This window comes from Cavia porcellus, unplaced genomic scaffold (genome assembly GCF_034190915.1).
Source record: "Cavia porcellus strain 051 isolate PalLab524CR breed Dunkin Hartley unplaced genomic scaffold, mCavPor4.1 scaffold_23, whole genome shotgun sequence".
NCBI classification, from domain to species: Eukaryota; Metazoa; Chordata; class Mammalia; order Rodentia; family Caviidae; genus Cavia; species Cavia porcellus.
The window spans coordinates 55,776,831-55,789,661 of record NW_026947506.1 but is presented as its reverse complement, the minus strand read 5'-3'; the positions used below and the strand labels follow the sequence as shown (position 1 = coordinate 55,789,661).

The following is a 12,831-nucleotide window of genomic DNA, read 5'->3' as shown; positions in this document are numbered from 1 at the left end:
AAAACTCCCTAAATAAAAAAAACTCCCCCCACAAAAAAACGTGAGGAATGGCAAAAATGATTTCCAGACTTAACATGATAGTCAAGACATTTTTATTTCAATAAAACATTACAGCTGGGCATGGTGGTGCATGCTTGGAATCCCAGCATTTGGGAGGTTGAGTCAAGAGACTCAGTCAAGGGCTGCCTTGAGTTCGAGGCCAGTTTGGGTTACATAAGTGAGTTTAAAGCCAGCCTATACTATTTAGAGAAGCCCTGCCTCAAAAAAAAAAAAAAAAAAAATTTAAAATTAAAAAGAAAACACTACAAAGAAAACAAAATGAGAAAACTATGGCTCATTACAGGAGACCTTAATTAAAACCCTCCCAAGGGCCGGGGGCACAAGCACCTGCTGGGCAAGCACGAGGTCCTGAGTTCAACCCCCAGTACAAAAAAAAAAAAAAACCCTGTCTAAGGAAGCACAATCAGACCTACTAGAAAGACATCTAATCAACTATCCAAAACGTGCTGAGACAGCTTGTTGTAAACCCCTACCAAAAAAAAAGGTCCCCCCGAGATGAAAAATAGGGCAAAACAACATCGTTTTAAAAAGAAGCGCTTTTATTTTAGCTGGCCCAGTGACACAGTGCAGATGGAATTTGCAAAGCTGTGCAACTGAGTTAGAAGTTTGAGTGATTTTTATAGTTCATTTATGATTAGCTCATTGATCATTAAGTACATTGATCATTAAGTTCATAGCGATGAGAAACAGAAACAAGGTGGGCCTTTGTTCCCCTTTGCTTGAGGTCAGAGGCACTTCACAGTGGGTGGTTAGCCAGTTCATAGCCCTTGGTCTGCCAATTCCAGGAACATTTGTCTCTCATAAAGGGAACACAGCATCATTTGTCTCTTACAAAGGGAACAAAAGTTGACACAGCAAACAGGTTACTAAGGTGTGACGCATACAGAACAGTATGGCAATATCTCAGTTAACTTATAACTAATTTAGAACAATGTGGTCAGTGCTCCAGGTACATGGTTACGAGGGTGATAAGCATAGAGCATGACAAGCTAATGGAAACCATGGGCAAAGAAAGAGCTGAGGGAACGGAGGAAATCAAGGTCTCAGCAAACACAGAACGTCAATAAAGAGCTACAAATGATAAAAGGAAACAACTCTGAGGATAGGAAGACAGTATCTGAAATGAAAAGTTCATGAGAGGGTTTCAAAAGTAGGTTTGACTCAGAAGAAAAACAAGCTGTGAAATTAAAGAGAGGTCAGTTTGAAATTACCTTGTCTAAGGAGGAAAATGGTGCAGAAAATTTAACAGAGTTTTAGCACACGATCAGAGAGACACAGAACACCATCAAGTGTGCCAACATATGCACACTGACGTGCCAGAGGAGGCAGAGCAGAGCGGGTAGGAAGAGTATGCAAAAAAAATGCTACTGAAAACATCGCAAACTAAATAAAAGACAAAACACAAAACAAACTCCAAGCGGAATACACTCAAAGGACTCACACTGAAGCATGTTATAATCAAACAACAAAGGCCATGAAGCAAGCCCAGGGAAGACATCATCACACACAAGAAACCGTAGCACGAAAACAGCCAAGCCAGCTCAGCGGCACAGTGCCTGCCTGACGCGCGCAAGATCCTGAGTTTGATTCTCAGTACCAAAAAAAGGAAAGAAAACAATCACCTTCTTAGAAAAGGCCAGCACGCAATGGCATCACACAGTTAAAACACTCACAGGAAAAAAAATCAGTCAAGAATTTTAAACCAAGTAAAAGCATTCTTCAGAGATGAAGACAGTATTAAGACACTGAAAAATAAAAAGCCCCAGAGGTCCACTGCTAGTGGTTTTGCTCCATAAAAAATGCTAAAAGGAATCCAAGCAGAAAGGAAAGGACAGTAGAAGACTCAAGCCACACCAAGAAATAAAGAGCAACATAAAGGTAACTACACTGCATTTTTATTTTTATAAAACTCCTGTTTCTTTCCTGTAAAAACAAAGATATAGTATAAGACCGCAAATTATAATGTCTAGAGTGCTAATTTGTGAATTACCATTACACCATAAAGAAAAAGAGACAGAGCTATGCAGGAGCAAATTTTTTATTTCTACTGCACCTAAGGTGATGCCAACTCAAAGTATTAGGGATCCTCGTTTCACTGATTCCGTATTTGTTTTTTTGTTGTTGTCTTTTTGAGACAGGGTCTCTCTGTGCAGTTCAGGCTGGCCTTGAGCTCACTTTGTAGCCAAGGCTGGTCTCGAACTTACAACGATCCTCCCAGTCAGCCTCCCGAGTGCTGGGATTACAGGCATGAGCCACCACGCCCGGCTGGTTCCATATTTGTTAACGGTAGGTAACTCGGCAAAATTTATTTGTAAACCTAAAATCAAAATTATGTAATACTTTTTAAAGTGACATTTCAAACAAAAGAACAATTAGAAGGCACAAGCCAATATAAAGAAAAAGTAAGGGATGGCTCACACTGTAATAAATCATATCACCTTAACTCTTAAACAGAGAAATAGTGAGCACCTGAAACACAATCAACAGACTTAGACAAGCAAGTGACTTCAGTGAGTTAGGAAATAGGAGAAGCAACGCCAGCCCGAGCTACTAGACAGCTAATGGCAACAGTATCCAAAATAGTTAGAATAGGTTAAAATACATGCTAAGAAATTTCACTGTGAGCAAGTTAAGCCTTGAAGTAGCTATGGATCGCCCAAGAAAACAGGTGCAATCAACAACTGCAAATGGAGAAAAAAAATTCAGCAAGGAGACTGGATTCAAGGGATGAAATGGCTTAAAGCATCAAATTATAAGAAGTCAGTGAAGCCAGGTAGGCAGTTTACTCCTCCTACATCATACGTAGAAGAGCGAAAGACAAAATCAGAGAGGTATACTGGGTAGTGTGTGTAAGGAAGCTTTTAGAAGAGGCAGTAGAAGGAACAAGAACAGAAGGGACATGATGCAGGTATGTGTGGAATAACACAGTGAATCTCTTTAGTCTGTATCATTAATATGTTTTTTTTTCTTTTTTATTGGTACCGGGGATCGAACTCACAACTGCCTGCTTGCAAGGCAGGAGCTTATGCTGCTGAGCTAAATCCCCAGCCCCCATTAATATGTTAATAATTATAAATTTTTAAAAAAGGTTTCTTACTGAATTAACTGAAGAATTACTGGGAAAATTGAGAACAACTGTCCAGGGACGAGGAGGGAACAGCACAAAGAAATTGGTGCATCTGAATCCACTCGTCAAGGCAGTCCTTCTTACCTAGCACTCTCACTACAGTTCAACTAGGTAATAATTAGTCACTTCTAGTAGATTTCCTCATAAGGAGGTCATCAGTGGTCACAGTCACGTGAGCTGCAGTGCAGATGCGAGTCAGCCTGCAGAGAACAGAGAGTGGGCAGAGTAGCTAGAGAATCAGCCAAGCAGGGAGCAAAAGAAAGAAATGGGAGGAGAAAGGGGGAGAGAAACACAGCAATCCCTTCATGTGAACACTCGCAACTTATGTAAAAGATTAGGTTCCACAAGTGACCAGTTGTAACAGCTGAAAAACAGTCAGACTTTGTATTTCCAACAACACAACCTGAAAAGCCCCCAATATCCAGACTGATACCTTAGCAAAAGGAGAAGAAAAAGAAAGAACAAAATAGAACAAAAATAAATATTTACTGATAATTTGTCAATATTTATCAAAAACCATTATAGAATATGACAGACTAAAACATATTGTCCAAATGAATTTTAAAAATTCAGCAGTTCCACACACAGACATGTGTCTAAGAAGAATGAGACCATTTATTTACAGAAGTTTTATAGACCAGTATTCCCAGCAGCTTAATTGACAATCAGCCAGAAGCTGAAACAACATCAGTGCTCCCCTAGACAGGAGTAGAAAACACACTGTAGCAAAACCATAGGACACAGCACCCTTCAGCAATGAAAGGGAACTAGACACCAGAGCAACAGCGATGCATCTCAAAACCCTTTCACCAAACCAAAGAACTACATACGATCCGTGTTCCATGCAAGCCAAGAAAAAGAAAAACAACACAGATTACCAGAAAATAAATCAGTCTGGTGCTGGTGAGGGAAATGACAAGCAGTGAGTACAAGGCGACTTCCAGGAGTGAGGAAACACTCTGTACCGCAACTGTGTCATAGTTACACAGGGGCACACTTGTTTCTGTTTTTGTTTTTGGTACCAGGGATCCAATCTCACACTTGCCAGACAGGCACTTGTGCTGCTGAGCTAAACCCTGTCACCAGGAGCACACTTCTACCAAAACTCTCTGGACTGTGCTTTACATAGGAGCATTTCATTATATGCAAATTAAGCCACAATAAAGTTGTTTTTTAAAAAACCGATCCAGGGGGCTGGGGATTTAGCTCAGCGGCATAAGCACCTGCCTTGCAAGCAGGCAGTCGTGAGTTCGATCCCTGGTACCGATAAAAACGAAAAAGACCAAAAATATATATATACATTAAAAAACCGATCCAAATACTTGTTTATAAGAAACACACCTATGATACAAGGGTGGGGATAAATATAGGTAGGAAAAATAAAGACCTGCCAAGTATTAATAACTAAAAGAATGCTAGTGTATTTACATTAGTGCCAGACAACACTGATTTTGAGCAAAAGGGCATTTTTATAGGTAAAGAGTAACTCTAAATAATGTAAGTAATCAGTATCAAAACTGATTCAAATACTTGTTTATAAGAAACACATTATAATACAGTAAGTTTTGTTGTTTTAGTACCAAACAACTTTTTAAAATGTACATTCTTTTCATGTACCTATGATAGAATTTTGCACTGTTTTTTTTTTTTGTCTTTTTCTTTTTTTTTTTATCGGTACCAGGGATCGAACTCTGTGATAGAATTTTAAAAACTGATAATATATTAGGCATATAGTACTTCTCAATAAATTTTTAAAATATATTAAAAATCTCATATTCTATAATAAAACAATCTGGTTAAAAATCAATAGCAAAAATATAACTCCCTAAAATCCAAGTTATATAACATTTAAAATAATTCATGTTTGACCCAGGAATTATACAGAAATCACATGAAAATTAATAAGTAATTAAAACTGAGTAATTAGCATATTATCAAATCTATGAAACATGGGTAAAGAATTACCTAGAGAGAAACTTGACAATTAAATTTCAGAGTTCAATAATTCTGAAAACTAATGACCTTAACAATCCAACATAAATTACAAAAAAAAGGTTTTTTTAAAATAGTAGTATATTAGTGAACTAGAAAACAGATACAGATAGATAGATAGTAAGTAAAAACCATAGGCTAAAAATTAGTACTACAAAAACACTAAAAATCCTGACCATCTCTTTGTGCAATTGGTCAAGAAAAAAAAGCACAAACACATACTGTTACGAATGGAAAAGGAGCTTGGGCTGAGAAAGAAAGCACAGAACTTCTCAGTAAGCCTGAGCGTCCACTGGTCACCACGTGTCCCTCTTTACACTATCATACGTTCTACTCACCGCCAGCAGAAGACGCATTTATTTGCACAGGCCAAACTCGGAGTGGTTTCCATGCAGCGATGGCTTTCGATGCCGTAGAATGTATGTTTATAGCAACCTCCTCTCCCTCGAAGCATGGACTATGACAAACAAAAGAGAAATCACAGTCTAAACAAAATCATCGAAGAAACAGAACACCAAGACTTTTAAGAAGATAGCCATAAACAGCCCTACTGATATCTACAAGATGCAGAAACTTAATATTCTACCATTACCGAGTTTTGACAGTGCTTTGGGTTTCCTAAAACCAAAAAAATTTATAATTCATGAATTCCAAAAGCTCTGTTAAGGAAGGATTTTTGACACCTCCAAGTCAAAATCCATCAAAACTCCTCACATAGTATTAGTACGATGATACATAATGTCAGGAATAGACAACAAGCTCTCAAGAACTGGAGCCCATGCTCATATGCAGAAGGAACCCCGCTCTGAATCCGGGTGGAGGGAAGGGAAGGCATGTTGCAGCAGAATCCCTGTTGACTCAGTGGGCAGACTTTCAGCGTGTCTGAGACCAGTGAGGGGACACGTAGCACATACAAGCATAAGACACAGGGTAATCCCAACACTACCTAATAAGAATAATAAAGCCATGTGCCCTGAGTGATACAAATCATGTGTACGTAAGTATAAGAAGAAGGTAATCTGAAGAAATATCCCAGATCAAATCAGAGTTGGGATCAAAATAATATTGATCTTTTAAAAACACTGTCAAACATTAATCAAAGACTTGCCCACTATTACTGAATCTGAGGCTTCCCCTACTCGCTGAGGGCCCCGAGGGTGAGCTTCCAGGCCAGCTACAAGTAAAGCCATCCTAAGCTGACTTTGTTCAGGCTCCTCAAGGACAGTATTCCCTACAGGATGTAAAGGGGAGCCTAGAATTACCCATGTTTATGTGCCCCTTTCCTCTCAGTGACCTAAAACGCAAGATCTAGGAGTTTTCAGATGACCCTGCTAAGCACACTGAGGTCTCCAGGGCACTTACTCAGACCTGTAAACCGGACTGAGGAGCTGAAGTGTTATGCTTAATTCACAGACTTCTAATGAGAAACAATGGGTACAGACTTTAATCTGTGAGTCTCGTGAGTAGATTTATAGATACCCACGCATACAAATTTTTAGAGTAGGTTTAAATAAAGCCTCGCCAGCACTGTTGTAAAGGACAGTTTCCGGGTGACTGGACAGAGAACTCAAGATGTCTCAAAGACCTCTTTGTCCTCAGGCTGCAATTTCTTCCGGACTGCACCTGCCTGTCTATGCCTGGAGGTGATAGACCTCTTTTGCTGGCTGGGATTTTAGAACTCTTGATTCAGAATCACTTATTAGAAAGTAAACCCTAAAGAATATAATTGGAACACTTTTATTTTATCTCTCAGCCTCTTTCAAATGGTTAAAATATAGCCACCCACGCCCTTTGATTACTGGTTTCCTTTCCTGTTTGGCAGTACAGTTGGGACGGGTTATGACTTCCATCTCTGGGGGCCTGTTGTGCTGAACCTGGGAAAGTTCTTGATCTTGTCTTTCTGCACCTGAGATGGTTGGGATTTAGTTCTTGTGCCATTCATAGTGCCACTTGTCTGTCCCTTCCCCACTGCCCTGCCCCTGAGAAATAACACAGTTCACAACAGATCCAGGGCAAATTCTCTCCTCCATTGCTGCTGAATTCCAGGAACATGATTCCGGAATGGTGAAATCCCCTCCCTAGGACCCTTTCAGAGTGAAGCTGATTCAAGAACTGGTCTAGATTTAATCCTGACAATCTCAAAGAATATACGTATAAGTTTTAGTCCAAAACTTACACAAGTTTTATCTGCCTGTTGGTCCTTAGGCAAAACTGGAGATTAAATCTCGGATGCTGACCACTCTGTTTTCATGGGTTGGTTGGTTACTTGCTTGCTTGCTTGCTTGCTTGGTTTGGTGTGGTCTGGCTTGGTTTGAGACAGGGTCTCATTATGTGGTTCGGGCTGATCTTGAACTCACGATGTAGCCCAGGTTGGCTTCAGACCCGCAGCGATCCTCCTGCCTCACCACTCAGCCTCCTGAGCACTGGGGTTACAGACACTGCCACCATGCCCAGTCTGCTGACTGGTTTGTATAGTACAGGACAGACTGACTGATTTCTAGAACAGACTGTTTACTGATAGAACAAAACATTCCTAGGGAGCTTTGTGAGTTTAATAACAGCTTTAAACCAAAAAAAAGGTATTAAAAAATAGGTATGGCCCCGGCCGCAGCCCCTAGAGGACTGGTCTCTTGTCACGATTTCTCTCTAGAACATCTTGCCAGGCCGGTCACTGTTCCCAGAGACATGTTAACTGAGGCTTTAAAAAAGAAGGCCCATAGCTAAGTATGGTCCAAGGGTCACAGGCAAATGAGTTACTGCGGCAGGGCAGCTTGAAGCCTGGCAGGCCTTCTTCCCTACAGGTTTAAATTCATACTTAGCTCCAGTTAGTGTCTTTCCACACCCAAGCCCAGCCTGCATGGAAAAGTTAAATTGCCTTTAATGACCTATCCCGTTAGAGGGAACTGTTATATGAGGCTATCAAAACAGCAGTTTTGGGTCATCAGCTGTTACTATCCAACAACCATGACCATCAAAGCAATGAGTAGAGCCTGTGCACACAGGTATTCCAGTCTGAGAGGCAATCGGTCTGGGGCTCACCTTATAAACTGTCTTTGTTTTCACAGGTCTGACTTTTTCTTTTTTTTTTGAGGCAGGGTCTCTCTACACAGTTCAGGCTGGTCTTGAGCTCACTTTGTAGCCTACGTTGGTCACAATGATCCTCTTGTCTCAGCCTCCCAAGTGCTGGGATTACAGGCGTGAGCCACCACGCCCAGCTAGGTCTGAGTTTTCTTATAAGAGATCTTTGTTAATTGACCTACAAAAAGGTCTGACTAGTCTATTTATAGTTACAAACTTAAAAACTACAAAAGTTATTATAACTCAACTTGACCAAATATACCCTAGTGCTTTCTGGTCTATTAACAGCTGTCTCATGTAAGCTGTCTGTCTGTTCTGTTTTTATTTCAGCTCAACAATTGTTTTCTTCTTTTTGTCTTTTTGGATTCTAAAATATCTGTCTACAATTTAAATTGGCTTATAGGTGTCATTAAGAGGTAAGCACATTCTTTCCCTGCAGTGGCCAGCTGATCAAAATGATGTCAAGACTGGCTTTATAAATACCATGCACACCGTTGTCTATGTACAATCTCTCATGGGTTAAGAATAATGTGCTTTTATGATCTAGTTCTGAAAGTTCTCCAAAATTTCATTAAGAATTCAACGGGAGGGGCTGGGGATTTAGCTCAGCGGCATAAGTGCCTGCCTTGCAAGCAGGCAGTCCTGAGTTCGATCCCTGGTACAAATAAAAAGGAAAAAAAAAGAATTCAACGGGGACCCTTAGGCTTAGGGAAACTAAAGGACAGACTTCCGCTTGGCAAATCAAGAAGCAGTTCCCTCAAAATATTTTTTCACCAATGGGACCCCAATAGTTTCCATTGAGTTATGGGAGATACACCCTAGTGAATGTTGCTAAACGTATTACTATGATATGCTTACACTGACCATTGTCAAAAGGTTAAATTTCTGTGGGAAAAACAATAACGTTTCATTAAAAGATGCTGTTGGTATAAAACTAAGGGGCAAAAGGGGTCAGACAGCTCTGATACTCATTATTGCTAACTTTAAGAAGTACTAAATGTGATGCCTTCTGGGTGTACAGGTTTTCTACAAACCAAGATTACTTTTAATAGCAACATTTTTAGAGTCAGATCTGCTTTTCTCTTGTGCTACTGCTACTTGTCAAGCCAGCGTGAGATCACCAAATGATAGCTTTTTAAAACATGTGATGAGTGTATGATGTGTGTGTGTGTCTATACCAAACGGCCCCAACAATGTCTAGACATGACAAACTTCTAAGATACATTTATAGGCCAGTATATTCTCCTTAGATGACATCCTATTAAAAGGTAACAAATTAGATGTAAGTTTCTTTGTGTCATTGTGACATAACTATGTCAACTTGAGCAGTTTAGAAGTTTAACTAAGAGACTCAGCAGGGAGCCGGGGTTCTTACTTTGCAAATATACTCATCGTGTGCAAAGGCAGGCAAGATTGTGGGAGCCCCTGCGTCTGCCCTGGGTGGGTGGGAGGTGGCCTGCATGTACTACAAGGGAGAAGAGGCTTGTTTTCTCTCCTTTTGCTCTGGCTGCTGCCTTAAAGCCTTGTCCCAGTGCCATGCCACCCTGCCTTGGAGCCAGCTGATTAGGAACTAAAACTTCCACAAGAGTGAGCTCAATAAATCTTTCATTCCCCTTCATTTTGGGTGTTGAGTATTTTGTCCTAGCAACAAGAAAAAAGTAGACAAGACAGTCATTTAATAACTTGTTATCAGATGGAGATGCTTGACTAAAAATGCTATTCTATCCTAAAGTGAACATTATGTTGCAAAAATAATGTCATAATTACCATGCTGAAATACTATGTATGGCTTTTGATCTCAATTTTTCTCTGTAAAATTATGTAACTGTTGTCTGTTAACATTCTGCAGCGATTCAGCTACTAAAACAACCATTGTTGGTAAGAAGTAACAGTCCTCTAGCTATACTTTACATTTTGAAGTGCTTAATAACCAGATAAAATTATAATAGTTAAACTCACTGCTCCCACTATAATGAATATGCACTGATCTTCTCTTCTGGGTGTTCAATAACTAAAATTTAGGGACTGGAACTAGAAATTTAATTGGGCTAAGAGAACCCACCCCTCAAAGGTCAATGAGGACAAGAATCAACAAGTGTACAATGTGCCAAAGGAGGGTCACCAAGAGGGAAAAGGCTCCCCTGCTTTCCCAGAAAGCCACATGGTCAAGCAAGGTGGTGACCCATCCTGATGGTTGATGCTGATGGAGGAACTGAGTGGCTCTGTACATGGTTTCAAAGTCATGCCTGAAGATGATCCAGGTGTGGTGGTGCATGCCTGTAGTCCCAGCACTCAGGTGGCTGAGGCAAGAGGATCACGTTACAAATTCAAAACCAGCCTGGGCTACATAGTGCATTCAAGGCCAACCTGAACTGCATAGTGAGACCCTGTCTTAAAAAGACAACAAATTAATGCCTGAAGAGATCTAACTGACCTTGATAGAATTCAGGGGCTTAATTTTAATTAACATATGTTGGGGTCTGTGCCTAGATCCCCAATCTCCTAAACAAGCGCATGGCGAATGCCAAATGAATGAGACAAGCAACATGATCTTCAGGGCTCCAGGAGGACCAAAATCCTCTGCAGAGTGTGTAACCCTGATAACCAACCCACCAACAACTGTCTGTCCCTGGGCGGCCTGTATTTATTCAGAACAAGGAAGGAGTTGAGTGGAAAATGCAGGAAACCTGAGCAAGTTCTTGGGAGGGATTTAAGGACCACTCTGAGCAACAGATGAAGCTAATTGAGGAAAACTAGCCTAAGAGAAAGTCTCGGATGTCCTCAGCTGTGGTTGCTCCCTGAAGCATCGCATTCTCAATTCAGCCACATTCAGGCCACCCCATAGCCCTGCAAGTATATTCAGCCTCAATGACTCCAACAAACACAGGTCTCACTTTAGCTTGGTCTTAAACACCCAGCAGGAAAGTATAACCAAAAGATGTATAGAAACACTGTCAAAATAATAAACAAGATATAAGAAAGGCACCAATCACTGATCCTTTCCGGCATTTTCTCATAGCCAACCACTATTATGGCTCATTAAGAAAAATTACAGTATTATCTATAAAAGCTCAACAAAAATCTTTAAATTATTTAGCTAAAATTGTCCTTCAAAGCCACCAAACTCCCCATCTTACAGGGTAAAACTGGAGAGAGACTTATAACAAAATCCCAGATTCCATCAGTAGAGGCATCTGAGAGCCAGTGGGTCACCACTGCTAGTCCAGTCTTTAAGACCAGTTTTGGCCATGGCTCTTTCCCCAACCTACGTTTCCATTTCACTCCTTATACTTTGATTGTATACATGTTCTAATTTTTCAAAATTTTGTTTATTTTGCCTAGAGGCTGCCAAACTCCAAGGGATCATACAGGTAGGGCCAATGACAAATGTGCTTGACTCCTGTAACTTGGATACACCCCAACCTTTCTCAGCTTGAAGCAGCCAGGTGGAAATTACACCCATTCTCCCCTAACACAGTTAGAGATACTTCTTCAGAGGGGGGAATATTATAGATAGCTAAGTTACCTAGAAATATTGCAGGCAGGCAGATAGGGTAGGGCCTTTAGAGGTCAGCACAGAAGCAACTGTGGCTGAAGGTGCGTTCACTCAAGACCAGGCTTCAAGAAAAGAGGACAAGTAAATCCACACACTTTCCCCTAGGGGTGCACAGCAGTGACTGATACCCACACAGATGTCAATGTGAGACAAACACCTACCTCTTAACCCACCCTTCACAGAGAAGTTCTTGTCCACCCCAGGAGTGCCTGCTATGTGACCTGCTTTCCAATCTGACCCCATTTAATCAGTATGACCCAAGCCACTATCCTTGCTGAAATCCTATTGGTTAGCCATAGTTCTCCATTATTCCTATAATCCTATCAGTCCGCTGCTTTTGTCCCACCCTGAAACCCCTGCCTCATGGTGTTACTCAGTAAAACACCCGAGAAGCGAAGTAGGTGGGCAATTCACACCCTGGGCTCCTGTGGTTGCTCCTAGACCAAAGCTTGCTTTCTCTCAATAAATTCTTCTACTCTAACAAAAACTTGTCAAAAGGATCTGCTCAGTGTAAAGCTAACTTCCTAAATGTACTTTAACTTTTGACATAAAACCTTTTCAGTTTTACTATGGTATCATTAAACATTGGAAATATTCAAAATGGTATCATGGTGATGTTACGTGTATCACTGGGAAATGAATACCACAATCAAGTTGATTAACATATTTAGCACCTCACATAGTTCCCTTTTTCCTTTGTGTGACGGAAAAGCCGAAGGTCAACTTTTATATATACATATATCTGTACATATATGCACCCAGACACTCTGCATAAAATCAGCCTGAGTTCAGCAAAATGAACCCTACACAGAGGTCCTGAGAGGGTAATAACCACCTGACTCCAAGATCACCGGAAGAAAGGGGAAGGGAACTAGAGATACAATCCGTGCCACTTCCTCTTAGAGGGATGAAACAGGAAGTCCTGCAAGATAACTGAGATTCTGAGGTCAAGTAACTGAAACAGCATTAAATTCACAGCGAGACTAGAGAAAGAGCATGAAAGAGGACACGTGCAGGC

General features: G+C 40.7%; 1 protein-coding gene across 6 annotated transcripts in view; it reads right to left on the bottom strand.

The window, feature by feature from the left end:
- LOC100721498 (S-adenosyl-L-methionine-dependent tRNA 4-demethylwyosine synthase TYW1) overlaps positions 1–12,831 on the bottom strand; it is a 174,872-nt gene that overhangs the window by 112,739 nt on the left and 49,302 nt on the right. For 5 of the 6 annotated variants that reach the window (XM_013148267.3, XM_063234465.1, XM_003465802.5 and 2 more), the window contains one exon: positions 5,518–5,636. In XM_013148267.3, coding sequence (XP_013003721.1) covers positions 5,518–5,636 — 119 coding nt within the window. Of the gene's footprint in view, positions 1–5,517; positions 5,637–7,355; positions 7,377–12,831 lie in introns of those variants that run through there. The other variant, XM_063234468.1, reaches the window with a different exon arrangement.